The sequence below is a fragment of the Gallus gallus genome, chromosome 3, assembly GCF_016699485.2.
Source record: "Gallus gallus isolate bGalGal1 chromosome 3, bGalGal1.mat.broiler.GRCg7b, whole genome shotgun sequence".
Classification (NCBI taxonomy): domain Eukaryota; kingdom Metazoa; phylum Chordata; class Aves; order Galliformes; family Phasianidae; genus Gallus; species Gallus gallus.
The window spans coordinates 13,714,767-13,727,758 of record NC_052534.1 but is presented as its reverse complement, the minus strand read 5'-3'; the positions used below and the strand labels follow the sequence as shown (position 1 = coordinate 13,727,758).

Genomic DNA, 12,992 nt, shown 5'->3' with positions numbered 1-12,992 from the left:
ATGCTTCAGTTTCTGGCCATTTCCCCTTGTTCTGTCCCCACAGCCCAGTGGAAAGAGGTTGTCCATGTCCCTTTGTCTTAAGATATTTATAAATATTAATAGGATCCTCTCCCAGTCTTCTTTTCTCAAGGCTGAACAGACCCAGGTCACCCAGCCTTTCCTCATAGGGGAGATGCTCCAGCCTCCTTATTATCTCTGTGGCCCTCCTCTGGACTCTTTCCAGGAGATCCCCGTTTTTTTTGTACCAGGGAGCCCAGAACTGGATGCATTACTCCAGGTGAGGCCTGACCAGGGCAGAGTAGAGAGGGAGGATCACCTCCCTTGACCTGTTAGCCACATTGCTTTTAATGCACCCCATTATCCCATTGGCCTTCTTGGCTACCAGGACTCACAGCTGGCTCATGGCCAGCCTGTTGTCCACTGGGACCCTCAGGTCTTTCTCCACAAAGAAGAAGATAATGTGGATGTAGAAACCAGCTGAAGGAAGGTAAACCAAAATCTTTGGGAAATGGGGACAGAATGCTTCTGCTATGCACCGTGCAGTGACTTTCATATAGTTTATCTAAGCCTTTCCCTGGTAACTCTTTCCACTGATTTAAACCGCTCATACTTCCTATTCAACAGACATCAAGATTGCTGTGGTCAGTCCCTCCCATATACCTGCCTGTTTTTCAATTCAGTGTCTTCTAGTTAGCCGCATTCTGTCAAATATCCACCTCCTTCTGTTGCTCGGGCACACCTGTAGCAGTGGCTGTATCTCTGGGGAAAATCATACAAAGGTTATTTTCTCAGAACAAGAAGAACCAGATGGTCTCTTGAGCTGTAGAAATGTGTATCACAAGATCACATTTAGTTCACTTTTACAAAGAAATGAAGTAAAACCCTGAGAAAAGAATATCATCACTGAAATTAGAGCTCTTTGCATTTCTTCATTGATTTAAAACAGATTGTTGCAGGTACCGTGTAGACACAGAGAAGGACAAGCCTTGAGAAGGTGAAAGTCCTTAGGCTGACAGTAGCAAATGATATAAATATTCCTGACTCCTTGTTATCATGGTTGGGATTGTGAAGTCATTAAAATTATTCTGAGCTACTTTTGGATTTTAACCTACCGTGGGACATTACTAATAATATTACTAGTAACATAAGTGCAGAAACCTTCAGGAGAACACTAGATATTTTGTGTTTTCTGACTCCAAGATTACTATAAATTATGACTGAAATGGTCAGTGTTGTTTGTTAGCATGAAAAATAAGCAACTTTCTGTTGGCATAAAACAAATTTTCTGTAAGTGTGATTTGCACTTGTTGAGATAAAGCGTGTTTAGAAATTAACTCAATCTATGCTCATCCATTGTGTGATTGCATTGAAAAGGGTTTGAGCTAATTTAGGTTCTAACTATGAAGATTTATAAAACAATAAAAAATGTACAAAGCGTTGTAATAAGTAATGATTAAATCAGTTTTGCACTTGTTTAATTAAGGTGGTTTGAAATTACATGTTTTAGTACATGTTTTGTGTCAATTACTCCAGAGTGTCTGGAAGAAGTGTCTATTTCTACAGTTAGGTGATGGTTGGAAGTGATAGTTTGATTATTTTTTGTACATTATATGCAGTGGTACTTTCAGAGCTAGCCAAACTGATCATAGAATCATAGAATTCTTAGAGTTGGAAGGAACTTCAGAAGACCATCCAACTCCCCTGCAGTGAACAGGGACACGACAGCTAGATCAGGTTGCCCAAGGCCTAGTCCAGCCTCATCTTGGAAGTCTCCAGGGACAGGGCATCGACCCAATCACTAGGCAGCCTGTTCCAGTGCCTCACCACCCTCACTGCAGAAGATTTTTTCCTTGCATATAACCTAAATCTAAATTTTAAATCTAAATTTTAAATCTAATTTTTTCCTTGCATATAACCTAAATCTACTCTCTTTGAGCTTGATAAATTCAGTGAAGCCGAAATAAATGATACTTCTAAACTGTCTTAGTGTTGGCTTGATATTTGTAGTTATTTGAAAGTGGTAAATGTTCAAAGTAATCAAGTCATTGAATCCTTCCACATGTCAGATAGATTTGTACCCCTCATTCCTAGATTTGGGAATTATTTAAAAAAATGAGGAAACACGTTGCCAAAATACAATTACAAAATACAATAAATACAGTTATAAACTCAGTGGAACATGAGGAGTTAACATCTGTAGGTATCTGTCAATCAGTAATTTGCTTGTATCAGAAATGACTCAATTTTTTTCCAAGATGTGCAACAAGATGAATATTATCTCTTAGGATGAAGGATAAATCTTAGGATAATCTCTTAGGATGAAGTCTCCACAGGTAAAAGAAAAAGTAGATTTATTCACAATATCCTTAGCAAAATGAAAGTGTCATACTGTACTTTGAAAGTGTTATTTGATTCATGCACTTGTTTCTAGGCTGCTGCTCTCATTACAAATTATGTTTGCTGTTATCTTTGAAATAAAAAATAAGTTTTCTATAGCTAGGGAATCTTGCCTCTCATTTTCTGATTAGTTACTTCTAACAGTATTATATGATGTTTATTATCGGGACCCAATTCACAAGAACAGGCATAGAATTTTTACCAGGCCTGTGACAGATCATAAAGTATAAAACTGACATCATTCTGTGTCTTCAAATCAGTAGAAAAATAGCTGCTTGAGTTTGTTTATTTGTTTGTTTGTTTAAGAAATAAGTGCCTAAAGTTAAACTCAGTCTGTAATTTAGTGAAAACATCTTAGTACTTACCAGCTTTGAAAGTCAAATATTTATTTATCCTACTCTTTATCCTGCTCACTCTATCCTTTGCTTGGAACCTGCTTGGAAAGGAAGTCACAGCAACCAGTAGTGCCCGGAGACATGAATCTTCTCACTTGCAGAAACTGCTACTTCTTAAACACATTCATTTATCTATGCGTGGAGTTGAAAAGATGCAAAACAATGCTTTGCAAAGCTCTGTATTGCTTTTTAAGCTTTTTGCAGTTAGTCATTTTGGTGTATTTTCTAATTGATAGCAGGCAGGATAGTGCTGCTCCTTGAAGCTTAAACCACTTTTTCAGTCCTCTCTGTTTCTTGGAAGATGCAAACATTCATCAGCTGAAGCCAGAGGAAAACATTGGCAGTAAAAAGCAAGAGACAGAGAATTGATTGTTGCAAAAGTGACTAACTTTTTTTTTCCCAATCTTTTTTGTTTTAGCATTACCAGAACCTTTGCATCAGGTAAAACAGAAAAAGTGATCTTTCAAGCACTCAAGGAGTTAGGTCTTCCCAGTGGAAAGGTATTTAGCAGTTTTGAATAACTTCTTTGTATATGAATAAACTGATGAATCATTCAAATTCATATGTGTGATCAAAGTCATTTGATGTAAAAACATGCCTGTTGTTCACAAGTACTTTATTCATCACTTTAGGTTGCTTACTAAAACCAAGATGTATTTAATGTGCTGCACGACACAGCCGTCCTTGAAACCCTCAAATAAGGCTTCTCTTCTTTTTTGTAATAACTGGTCCACCCCTCCCCCCTGCATTTATACAGGGTACTTGAATGCAGAATATTGTTGCATGCTGCCCCCTCAGTTTCATTTGTTGGGTTCCTCATGCTCTTTGCTCCCTTCCACTTGAAGTGCTCTCCAACACTGCCCTGCCAGCAGCCCCAGAGAAGTGACAAGTGACTGCAGTTGTGGACTGGTTTCTCCACCCTGACTCCTGCCAAAGGTCTCTTCTTTCGTTTTGGAGACTCCAGCCCACAGTCCTTGGCTTCGCACCTGCCAAGGCTGGTGAGAGGCAGCCATGCAGGCTCAGCAGCCCCCGCTGTCTCTAGCTGGGGAGAGGAGTGTAGAAAAGTGTGGATTCCCAATGGACACAGTGCCTGAGAGTAGGGATGAACTTTTTCCTCACGGCTGCAGTGCTCATCTTATTCAGTCAAGGAAGGGCATGATACTGAACGTGTAAGCCGAGCATTCCCTTCTATGGAAATTCCAAACACTCTTTTATAAGAGCTGCTTTGCTATTTAGAGCCACTGTACCAAATCTGAAACTTTTTCTTGAAATGCCTTGGCTTCAATATAAGTATCTTGAAGTTAAAACACTATTCTGGAATTTCCAGGGGTTTTTTTAAGCTCCATTAGAAAAATAAGTGCTGGGCTCCATTTCTTTATTTATGTAGAATTAATGTGGCTATGAGATCAGAATATAAGAATGTCAAACAGATCTCTGATAAAGATGAATTTAGAACTGTTTGCAGAAAAGATAAAATAAACGAAATAAAGCATGTAATGGGTAAGGAGCTAAAACAGTACTTGATTGCTTTTTCAGATGTAAGATACGCTCTACGAAAAAGAGCATATTGTCTTTTGCTGAGTAAATGCATCTTTCCCTTTTGTTGCAGAATGATGAAATTGAGCCCACGGCATTTACTTACGAGAAATTCTATGAGCTCACCCAAAAGATATGTCCCCGAACTGACATAGAGGACCTCTTTAAGAAGATGTAAGTTCAAATTGAATATAATCTTGCTTTAAACTGATTTTACTGTAATTTTAGTCCATATCTAATCGTACCAGAACACAGTAATTATCTAACCTTCAATCCTAGTAGCATCAGCAGTATTTTAAGACAAACTTAAGTCTTTCCCGTTTCTTCTCTCTCAGATTGTTAATGTAAAAGTTCACTCTGTATTTAGAGTCACTTTTACATGAGTTAGAGAAAGCGCCTGGAACTTGTGTTTCCCCCCCTGCATTGGCTTTACTAACTACTGTAATTTTAACTTGCTCCGTTAGGTGATTAATACAGTATGTGAACTAACTAAATTAAGTAAGAAATGTGAAGTTTCAAAAGCTTCTTCAATTTATTCTCAGCTGGAGGGCTTACGTGTTCTTTTATGAAGTAATATCTGTTAAGTTATAGCAAGTTTGGGAGACATACTGTGCAGAGCATAGACAGTTTGTTTTCTGTGACTGTTTGTTTTGAGATTATAGAGGTAGAAAAGATGATTATAGGTAGAAAAGTTGAAGGTTTTAAAAGTATTGACAATGTCAGCATGCAAATCATACCTACTGTAGCGTCATATATGAAAACTTACATTCTCTAATAAATTTCTTTTCAGCAATGGAGACAAAACTGATTATTTAACGGTAGACCAATTAGTGAGCTTTCTAAATGAAGTAAGCTTTTTCATACATTAACTACCATACAAGTCTGTCTGCAGTGGCTTGCTTCTTCCAGTCTTTTCATTGCATGTATCGTGCCATTATTTGCTATGCTTTTGTTCTGCTGATCTTTCCATTGTGGTAACATCCAGGTGCAAAAATCAGCTCCAACCTTACATGTTCTTGTGCTTTCTACGTGTTGGCTTTGCAGGTTGCATCTGCTGGTTACTTGCTGTTGTGTTATGTTGTATTATGTACGTTTTTTGTGTTTTATACTCTTAGACCCAATGCATTTTTATCATAAACACATTCCAGTATTTTTATACTAGAGATTATTTTTATCTTAAGGCCACAGATAAATATGTCTGCTAATCCCTCTGAATAATAGAAAAAATAAAGTAGGCTTTCACAAAATTTGCTTTTTTTCAATACAGTAGTCTATCTCTTAAAATTTGAGAGCTGAGAGAGTATTTTAATGGTTTGTATATTATTCTTAAATAGTAAACTGTGCAGCATAGAAGAAAATATTTTACTGCTGTATTTCCAGAATACAGTTGTTGGCAAGAGCATTATTTCTTAAAAATATTGTGTATGCAAAGTAGTTCAATAAACAATGTGGGGGTTGGGGTTTTTGTGTGTGTGTGTGTGTGTGTGTGTCTTCTTAGCTTTGCTTTTCCTATTCCTAAAGCACAGTAAGTTATTTAAGACTGACTCATTCAGAATGGCAAAACCAAATCCACTATTGAAGATTTGTACAAGAACATATGCATAGAAAATAAATGCATTTTACCTGTATTGGTACCAATAGATTCTTGTCATCTGGAACATTGATAGCTGCTTTACTTCTCTGAATGATCTTTTTGGAGCCTAACAAAAAAATCTCTCAGTCTAAATTATTTTACTATTTATTTACCAATCTATGTGTGTGTGTGTGTGTGTGTGTGTATATATATCAGAAATATATTTCTGCTATTTCCTGTATGAAAACTCAAGCAATAATTTCTCCATATATCAAATTCAGAGTATGGTTTTCATATTCAGCTGGGAATGCATCCCTGATTCTTCATCCAACCAAATTACATGTAAAATGTATTCAGAAAACAACAACAACAACAACAAAGTGAGATGAGCATTTCATAACTAATGGTAATGTTGCCCTTTAGTTGGTGACTAGAGTTCAGAAAAAAATAGCCAAATGGTTTTATAGAGACACTTGCACTCTGACCATTCTAAACCACTGCCTTTGGGCTCTGTGTTGTAGGTATTCTGGTCTCTGAATGCATTTGAAGTTTAAGATTTTGGTCATGAATTAAAAGCCAGTAAAAAGCCAGAATCTCACACCCAAAGCGATCCTTTCTGTCCCCTTTACAACAGGCCAGGATTGGAGTTAGTAGTGATGTTTAAAGCTGGAAAATGAAAAAGTTTATTGTGATAATATAGGGGAAGGATTTGTTTGCAGAGTAATTATTCGCGTGAGAATCTTTAACCTAAATTAATTTGAATTCAGTTACCTTCTGCGCAGGCCACAGAAGCTGTAAGCATTAGGGCTCTTTAAGGGAGCATGAGAATATGTTTCTGGCTGTAAGGGGAGAGTGAATGTCTTTCCTGGAGTTTTTCCAGATGAACTGTTTTCTCTGTTTGACTTTTAAATGCTGCTGGCTGACAGCTGATTAAATTGTATATCGGTGTTAAAATTCCTGGGAAGTTTTTAGAAATCTAATTATTGTCAGGCACTGAGTACTTTGCATAGGTATTTTTTAAAGTTTCAAAACAGTAGAAAAGCAACGAAGATCACTACTGTTGAGATTTGCTCCTGCCATTCATTTGCAGCAATTAATTATAGGCCAATTAACTGTCAAAATGGAAATTCAGTAGTCTGACCAGGATTCATCTTTTCTCTTGGGAAGGAGGTATGAGGAGATCCTTTTCTTTCCCTTTCTTTCTCACTGCCCCTCCTCTTTCCCACTTTTTCCCTCTCTTCCCACCTCCCTCCTTCTCACTTGCTCTTCCTCTTTCCTGTTCACTTGCTTGCTCTTTTTCTCTCTCTCTTTTTTTTTTTTCATTTCCACAAAAGGATGTCATTTTTAGCCCACTGCACAGAAGAAATTCGACAAGTATGTAAGATTGATTTTGGCACATGAGCTGCTTTGCATCTCAGTTTCTATCCGCTCAAATAGGAGACTGGAAGCCAGATTGGAGAGGATAAATAATCTTTCTCTCATTCCAGAACTATACAGGAGATTCTTTCTCTGCATATTTTTAGATTGCTCACTTTCATATGGTTAAGGATGTCTAGTGTAAAAAGTGTCCTGCTTCATATTGTAACCAGAACAAGCAAAAGCAGCTTTGCTGGACATACATAACCATTTCAGGGACGTGTTGACTTTTTAAATGAAACATCATGCTTTTAGTTTTGATCAGCCTTTATGTTACAGCTTTTCTGTGCCAACAAACTCAGTAGTGCATGATTTCCTAGGAGGCACTAGTAAACATTCTTGCTTTTTTTAAAATAACACTTCATCAGTTGTTAAATTTGTAGTTTTTTTTAAACTAAGTAAACATAAAAACATCCTTTTAATAGATGGCAAAATACACATAATGAGCAGTGATCATTGCAACAAGAATATTTTGCTCTTAGCTTCTTATGATAATTCTGGGGACTCCTCCTCAAGAGAAGCCTTTTTGCCTTATCCCATTTATTTTATTCTGTTTGCTTATGATTAATTACAGAAGGAGAATGGAAAGAGCACTCTTCTTGAATAAGAACCTTCCCTACTATTTCTTAACATTTTTTGAAGTAGAGAATTGTCACTAATGATAAAAGGCTTGTCATTTGTCACAGTAGATTGTGCTGTTGCATGCCAATGTATTGCTGTTGTGTGTTGCTTAGCAAGTTATGTCCTGCATCCAGCTGCTCTCATTTCATATTTCATCTGAGTTTTACTTAGATATCCAGACAGCCAATCTGTAGTGAATGAAAGTGCTATAATTTAGATGCTACATACAGTCAGTAGCATTATTTGAAAGATCCCTCCTTATCTGCATGATTAAATTGGCATTGGTTGTAATTTCTTGGAATCAGTAAAGCACATTCATCAATGTATTGAATATAAGAAAAGAAGTTAAATGCTTCTTTTTGATTGGAAATTCCTTTTTTTCTTTTTATTCTTGAAAAACTGTCAAAAATGTACACATGAGGAATTACAGCAAATGCTGATAATGCTGTTCCAAGCCTGTCCACCCAAATTATCACCAGTATGGGGGTGGCCTGTTACAGTTCTGAATTCTGCTTAAACTGCAGCTTGAAAACTGTGCATCTACTGGGGTAAAAAAAAGTGTTTCCATGGTCGTGTTTATTTCTTTGTTTTATTGCATCTGCTTATATGCCACTACTCCATTCAGTTCTATTTTTAATTTTCTTTTAATGGAGAATCAGGCACACAGTGTGCAGCTCTAATCCAACATGGAGGAAAACAAATGTTACATAGCACACTATTAAGCAAAAATTGAAAAACTCTGTGGATTAGTAATGTATTAGAAATCACTGCAAAATTACATCAAGAGCAGATAAATACTAAATATATTAAGAAATCCTAATACCATAAATTTCTGTGAAACGGAAAATACTTTAAAGATCTTCTAAACTGTTCATATTTGTTCTTTTTTGAGTATTTAAGATGACAGCGTTTCTGCAATTCACAAATAAAGAACAGTAGTTGCATATCTCTAAATTCAGTGTTAAAATTCTTTCTACTTCAGCTATTGCTGAGTACATTCCTGAAGACAGGAATTTTTGTGGAGGTGCTTACTGTGCCAACAGTAAAGCCTGTCAGTTTACATGACATACAAAAAAAACTGGGGATCAGAGAGAGAATTTATGAAGACAAGTTTAGCTATTTATTTTCAACATTTCATTGAGGCATATGCCATGTGTAGTCATTATTTTAATGAACAAGTAGCAGTAAGACCACTTATACAGTTAAAAGTATTTCAAAAGAAATCCACTGTGTAGTCAAACTGCCTAGGTTTCTTATGAAGGCTAAGGTTTGTGTTCTGTGTAAAGCTGAGGTTACTGGTGGGTAGGGTGAAAGTGGTAGGGCTTTTTTTTTTTTTTTTCCTTTTTTTTTTTTTTTAAACGTCCACTTCTTTCTTTCTCATCTGCAGTATTGAAATGCTCTTGGATGATAGGCATGCACTGTATTGTTTTGCTGAATTCCACTGTTTTCTAACCTTAGCATCAACGAGATCCTCGGCTCAATGAAATTTTATTTCCCTTTTATGACACAAAAAGAGCAATGCAGATAATTGAGACATATGAGCCAGATGAAGACTTGAAGAGTAAAGGTAAATGTGGGAGGAGATTCAACGTTTGCTGTTCTTTTATCCCAGTGCGGTCATCAGGACAAAGAGACGATTTCATTTTAAAACAAGTTGTTCTTTAGCATCTAAAGAATGCAAGAATTTATCTCAGCAGTGACTTCATCTCAGCAGTGGCTTTATATCTCATAGTGTATTTTCCTTTCTTTTTTTCATAAATACATCTTCTCTGTTGAGCAAAATAATTAAACTCAACACCTTTTTGTTTGTTTGTTTGCTTGTGCTCCAGATCACTTAGTTTAAGAAACAACGTTCATACACTATTCTGTAGCAAGAAGCAACTGACTCAACCAGTGTTCATGCTCTATTCTGTAGCAATAAGGAACTGACTCATCTTCAGTTACATTTTGCTAACATGAAGGAACAAGTTAATGCTGTGTGGTTTAGAAGTCAGAGAGTGCTCAGGAACACTGGAAAAAGAAAATTCTTCCACTTGGTCAGTGCATGGCAAAAATGCAAAGATCAGTCTATTGATTATAGGACACTGAGCTTCTTTAATCTGTGAAGACTTTAAGTTGTTTGTCTAGAATACCTGCCCAGCTGAGACTTTTTTCTACTAAGGTATCTGCTAAAATTTGAGAACCATTTTGTGCTGCAGCTTTCAAGTTCACAGTGATCAACAAAAAACATTCTTAAACATTAAATTCAATTTTCTCCCCTTTTCCTTTCTTCCAAAAATCAGAATCAGCTGAGAGGATTTGAATAAGACATTCCAGGAGAGTTCACCTCTGGCTGACACAAAGCACAGAAAATTTAAGCTCCGGTAGAGGATTTTTTTCAGAATACTAGAAACAGAATAAGAAAGCTAGGTTGACTGGTATACTGAAGATCTCTGTATAAGAGAAAAGCTGTCTTCAACATAGGGCTGCTGTGAAATGTGCCTTAACAATTGCTAAGTGCTCATTTGTGATTTCAGGAAATTCAGTCTTCAAATTAGAGCCAGATAACTCTTTGCAATGACTCTTTGCGAGTAATCCCTTCTTCCCTACCTCAGATCATTTCTGATTTCTCTGTGTATTGGCTGCTCTAAAAACTGATACTATAGTACTGATTATTATTAAATTTATCATTGCAATTTATCCCTTTATTTATTTTTATACTTTATGAAGCGTATAACAACAGAGAAATAATGAAAATATGTTATGAATTTTGTTCTCTGAATCACTGTGTCCCATGTTCATTGTAGAAAATGGTTTGCTTTTCATTGTAAAAGAATAAACCTGTGTTTCAAACAGTAAATGTGAAAATATCTTGGAGTTTACTAACATTTTGCAAATGAACACATGCAGTTGTTGTCAGGGTACATCTCCACTTGTTTTGCTGAAAGCTGATCAGTTCCCAGCAATGTAGCACACTCAGTGCAGGACTAAATATTAGAGGGGAAAAGTTCCATAGAATACTTAAATGTAAGCTCACAATTTCTGGCTCACAAGGTCCCAGTGTCCAAAGTCCAAAATTGCTAGGAGTATTCTGAGGAGAAGTCAGTACTCATTTGCCTTATTCACATCCTATTGATGACGTAGGTCTACTATGGTGAATGCCAGATGTACAGTTTTCTTACTACATCTAGTTTTATTTTCTGGAGTTGTGGTGGCAGATTTTGCACCAGGGAGACTGTTGCTGGCCAGCTTGGAGCACTGGAAAGGGAGAGTTGTTTGCTTGCAGAAACCTGTGTAGACATACCTTTTGTACTAGGGTTTATGTTCTGAAAAGTAGTTAGTATCCTTCTCACTATAAATTTCTAGCAGTAATTCACTATGATTTCTTTTTCCTTCTAGGTCTCATATCAAGTGATGGATTTTGCAGATACTTGATGTCAGATGAGAATGCCCCAGTTTTCCTAGACCGTTTGGAATTATACCAAGAAATGGACCACCCGTTGGCTCACTATTTTATCAGTTCTTCTCACAACACGTATTTAACAGGCAGGCAGTTTGGTGGCAAATCTTCGGTGGAGATGTACAGACAAGTGCTCTTGGCTGGATGCAGGTTGGAAGCAGTAGATAAGTCTTCAATATTTGTGAATAATACTTTGAACATACATCATGTATTTTGGTGATGATATATTGTAGAAGGGAATGTGAAAATACATTAGTGTGGTAATATTAAGACTTCATCACAAAAAACATTGGAAGACAGTGGAACATAGAAACCAGGAGACAGGTTGTGAGAAAGATAAGTTTCATATCAAAACAAAAAATGAATTTTTGAGGTCCTTCTTACTTTGTAATTAAGAACTTTATGAGTAAGTAAGAATCAGCTTATGATTTCATGCTTGATTTCTTGACATGGTGGTATGTGTCACAGTTAACTGAGTAAGAGAATAAATTAGGCAAGTGCTACAGTGCTAAAGAGTAATTATCATTCAGATGTTACCCTACACATGCTATATTTAAGGTAGTATACCTGATGTTATACAGTCAGAAATTACACATGTGCAGCTTAAAAGGAATTGTGTAGTGCCTCAGACTGCATAGTAATTTACTCAAAATATCACTGCTCGGAATGTTTGTTGAGTAGCTCATCTGTACTGAAACATTAAGAAAGGTGATATTTTTCTTGGGCTTATAGGTGTGTTGAGCTGGACTGTTGGGATGGAAAAGGTGAAGACCAAGAACCAATAATAACACATGGAAAAGCAATGTGCACAGATATTCTTTTCAAGGTAAATACCTGATCCCTCCACCTGGCAATAAACCCCAGTAGGACTCCAGGACAAGAATCCATGCTTGGTACCCTGCCCTTCTGAGCATCTGGAACTGCACCCTTGTGACAGACTAACAGATTATATGGACACTGTTTCTTGTCTCCAAATCTTAAGGCTCATTTCTGACTTGCTTTGTATGTCCCTGAGTTACTGCTGCTTACTTTTTTTGCCCCATATTATTACATCTTGTGGCTCCTTGCTCAGCAGAAAAAATATCTTCTCTATTGTCTGAGAAGTTCTTTGGCTGTAGAAACAGCCTGAAAATGCAGAGCTCATTCTGGGAGTGGAACTTCTTCCTGTCAGCACAAGGTGGCGGGAGATCAAAGGTTGCATTGGTGGGTTGCAGGTGAAACTGCAAGCACTCTGGGTGCTGAGTGCAGATTTGAGGGGGGGGTAAGGAGGGGAGAAAAGAAGGAACATACAGTTTTTTCTAGTTCTGATTTCAGAAGACACAATTGAAACTCAGTTCTGTGTTTCTCAGGATGGGTAGGAAGATAAAAGAATCTTTCATTGTGATTGTAATTTGATTTATTCTAATTTTGAATCCTATTATTGCATTTTGAAGGATGTAATTCAAGCCATTAAGGAAACAGCTTTTGTTACATCAGAGTATCCAGTCATTCTTTCATTTGAAAATCATTGCAGGTATGTAGTGCCTCTTTTTATTTTTATTTTTTTTAATAGTACAATGCATCAGAAAGATGATACAACTCAAAAATACTAGAAGTTGAATGAACTATATAGGGC

General features: G+C 36.7%; 1 protein-coding gene across 22 annotated transcripts in view; it reads left to right on the top strand.

Moving 5' to 3' along the window:
* Window positions 1-12,992, top strand: part of PLCB4 (phospholipase C beta 4) — a 216,837-nt gene that overhangs the window by 141,602 nt on the left and 62,243 nt on the right. For all 22 annotated transcript variants that reach the window (XR_006938644.1, XR_005858074.2, XR_005858073.2 and 19 more), the window contains 7 exons: window positions 3,211-3,292; window positions 4,402-4,502; window positions 5,119-5,176; window positions 9,397-9,505; window positions 11,317-11,527; window positions 12,110-12,203; window positions 12,811-12,890. Coding sequence is in view for 19 of the 22 variants with exons in the window: in XM_046938621.1 (XP_046794577.1) it covers window positions 3,211-3,292; window positions 4,402-4,502; window positions 5,119-5,176; window positions 9,397-9,505; window positions 11,317-11,527; window positions 12,110-12,203; window positions 12,811-12,890 (735 nt within the window). In the remaining 3 variants the exon portion in view is untranslated. The remainder of the gene's footprint in view (window positions 1-3,210; window positions 3,293-4,401; window positions 4,503-5,118; window positions 5,177-9,396; window positions 9,506-11,316; window positions 11,528-12,109; window positions 12,204-12,810; window positions 12,891-12,992) is intronic.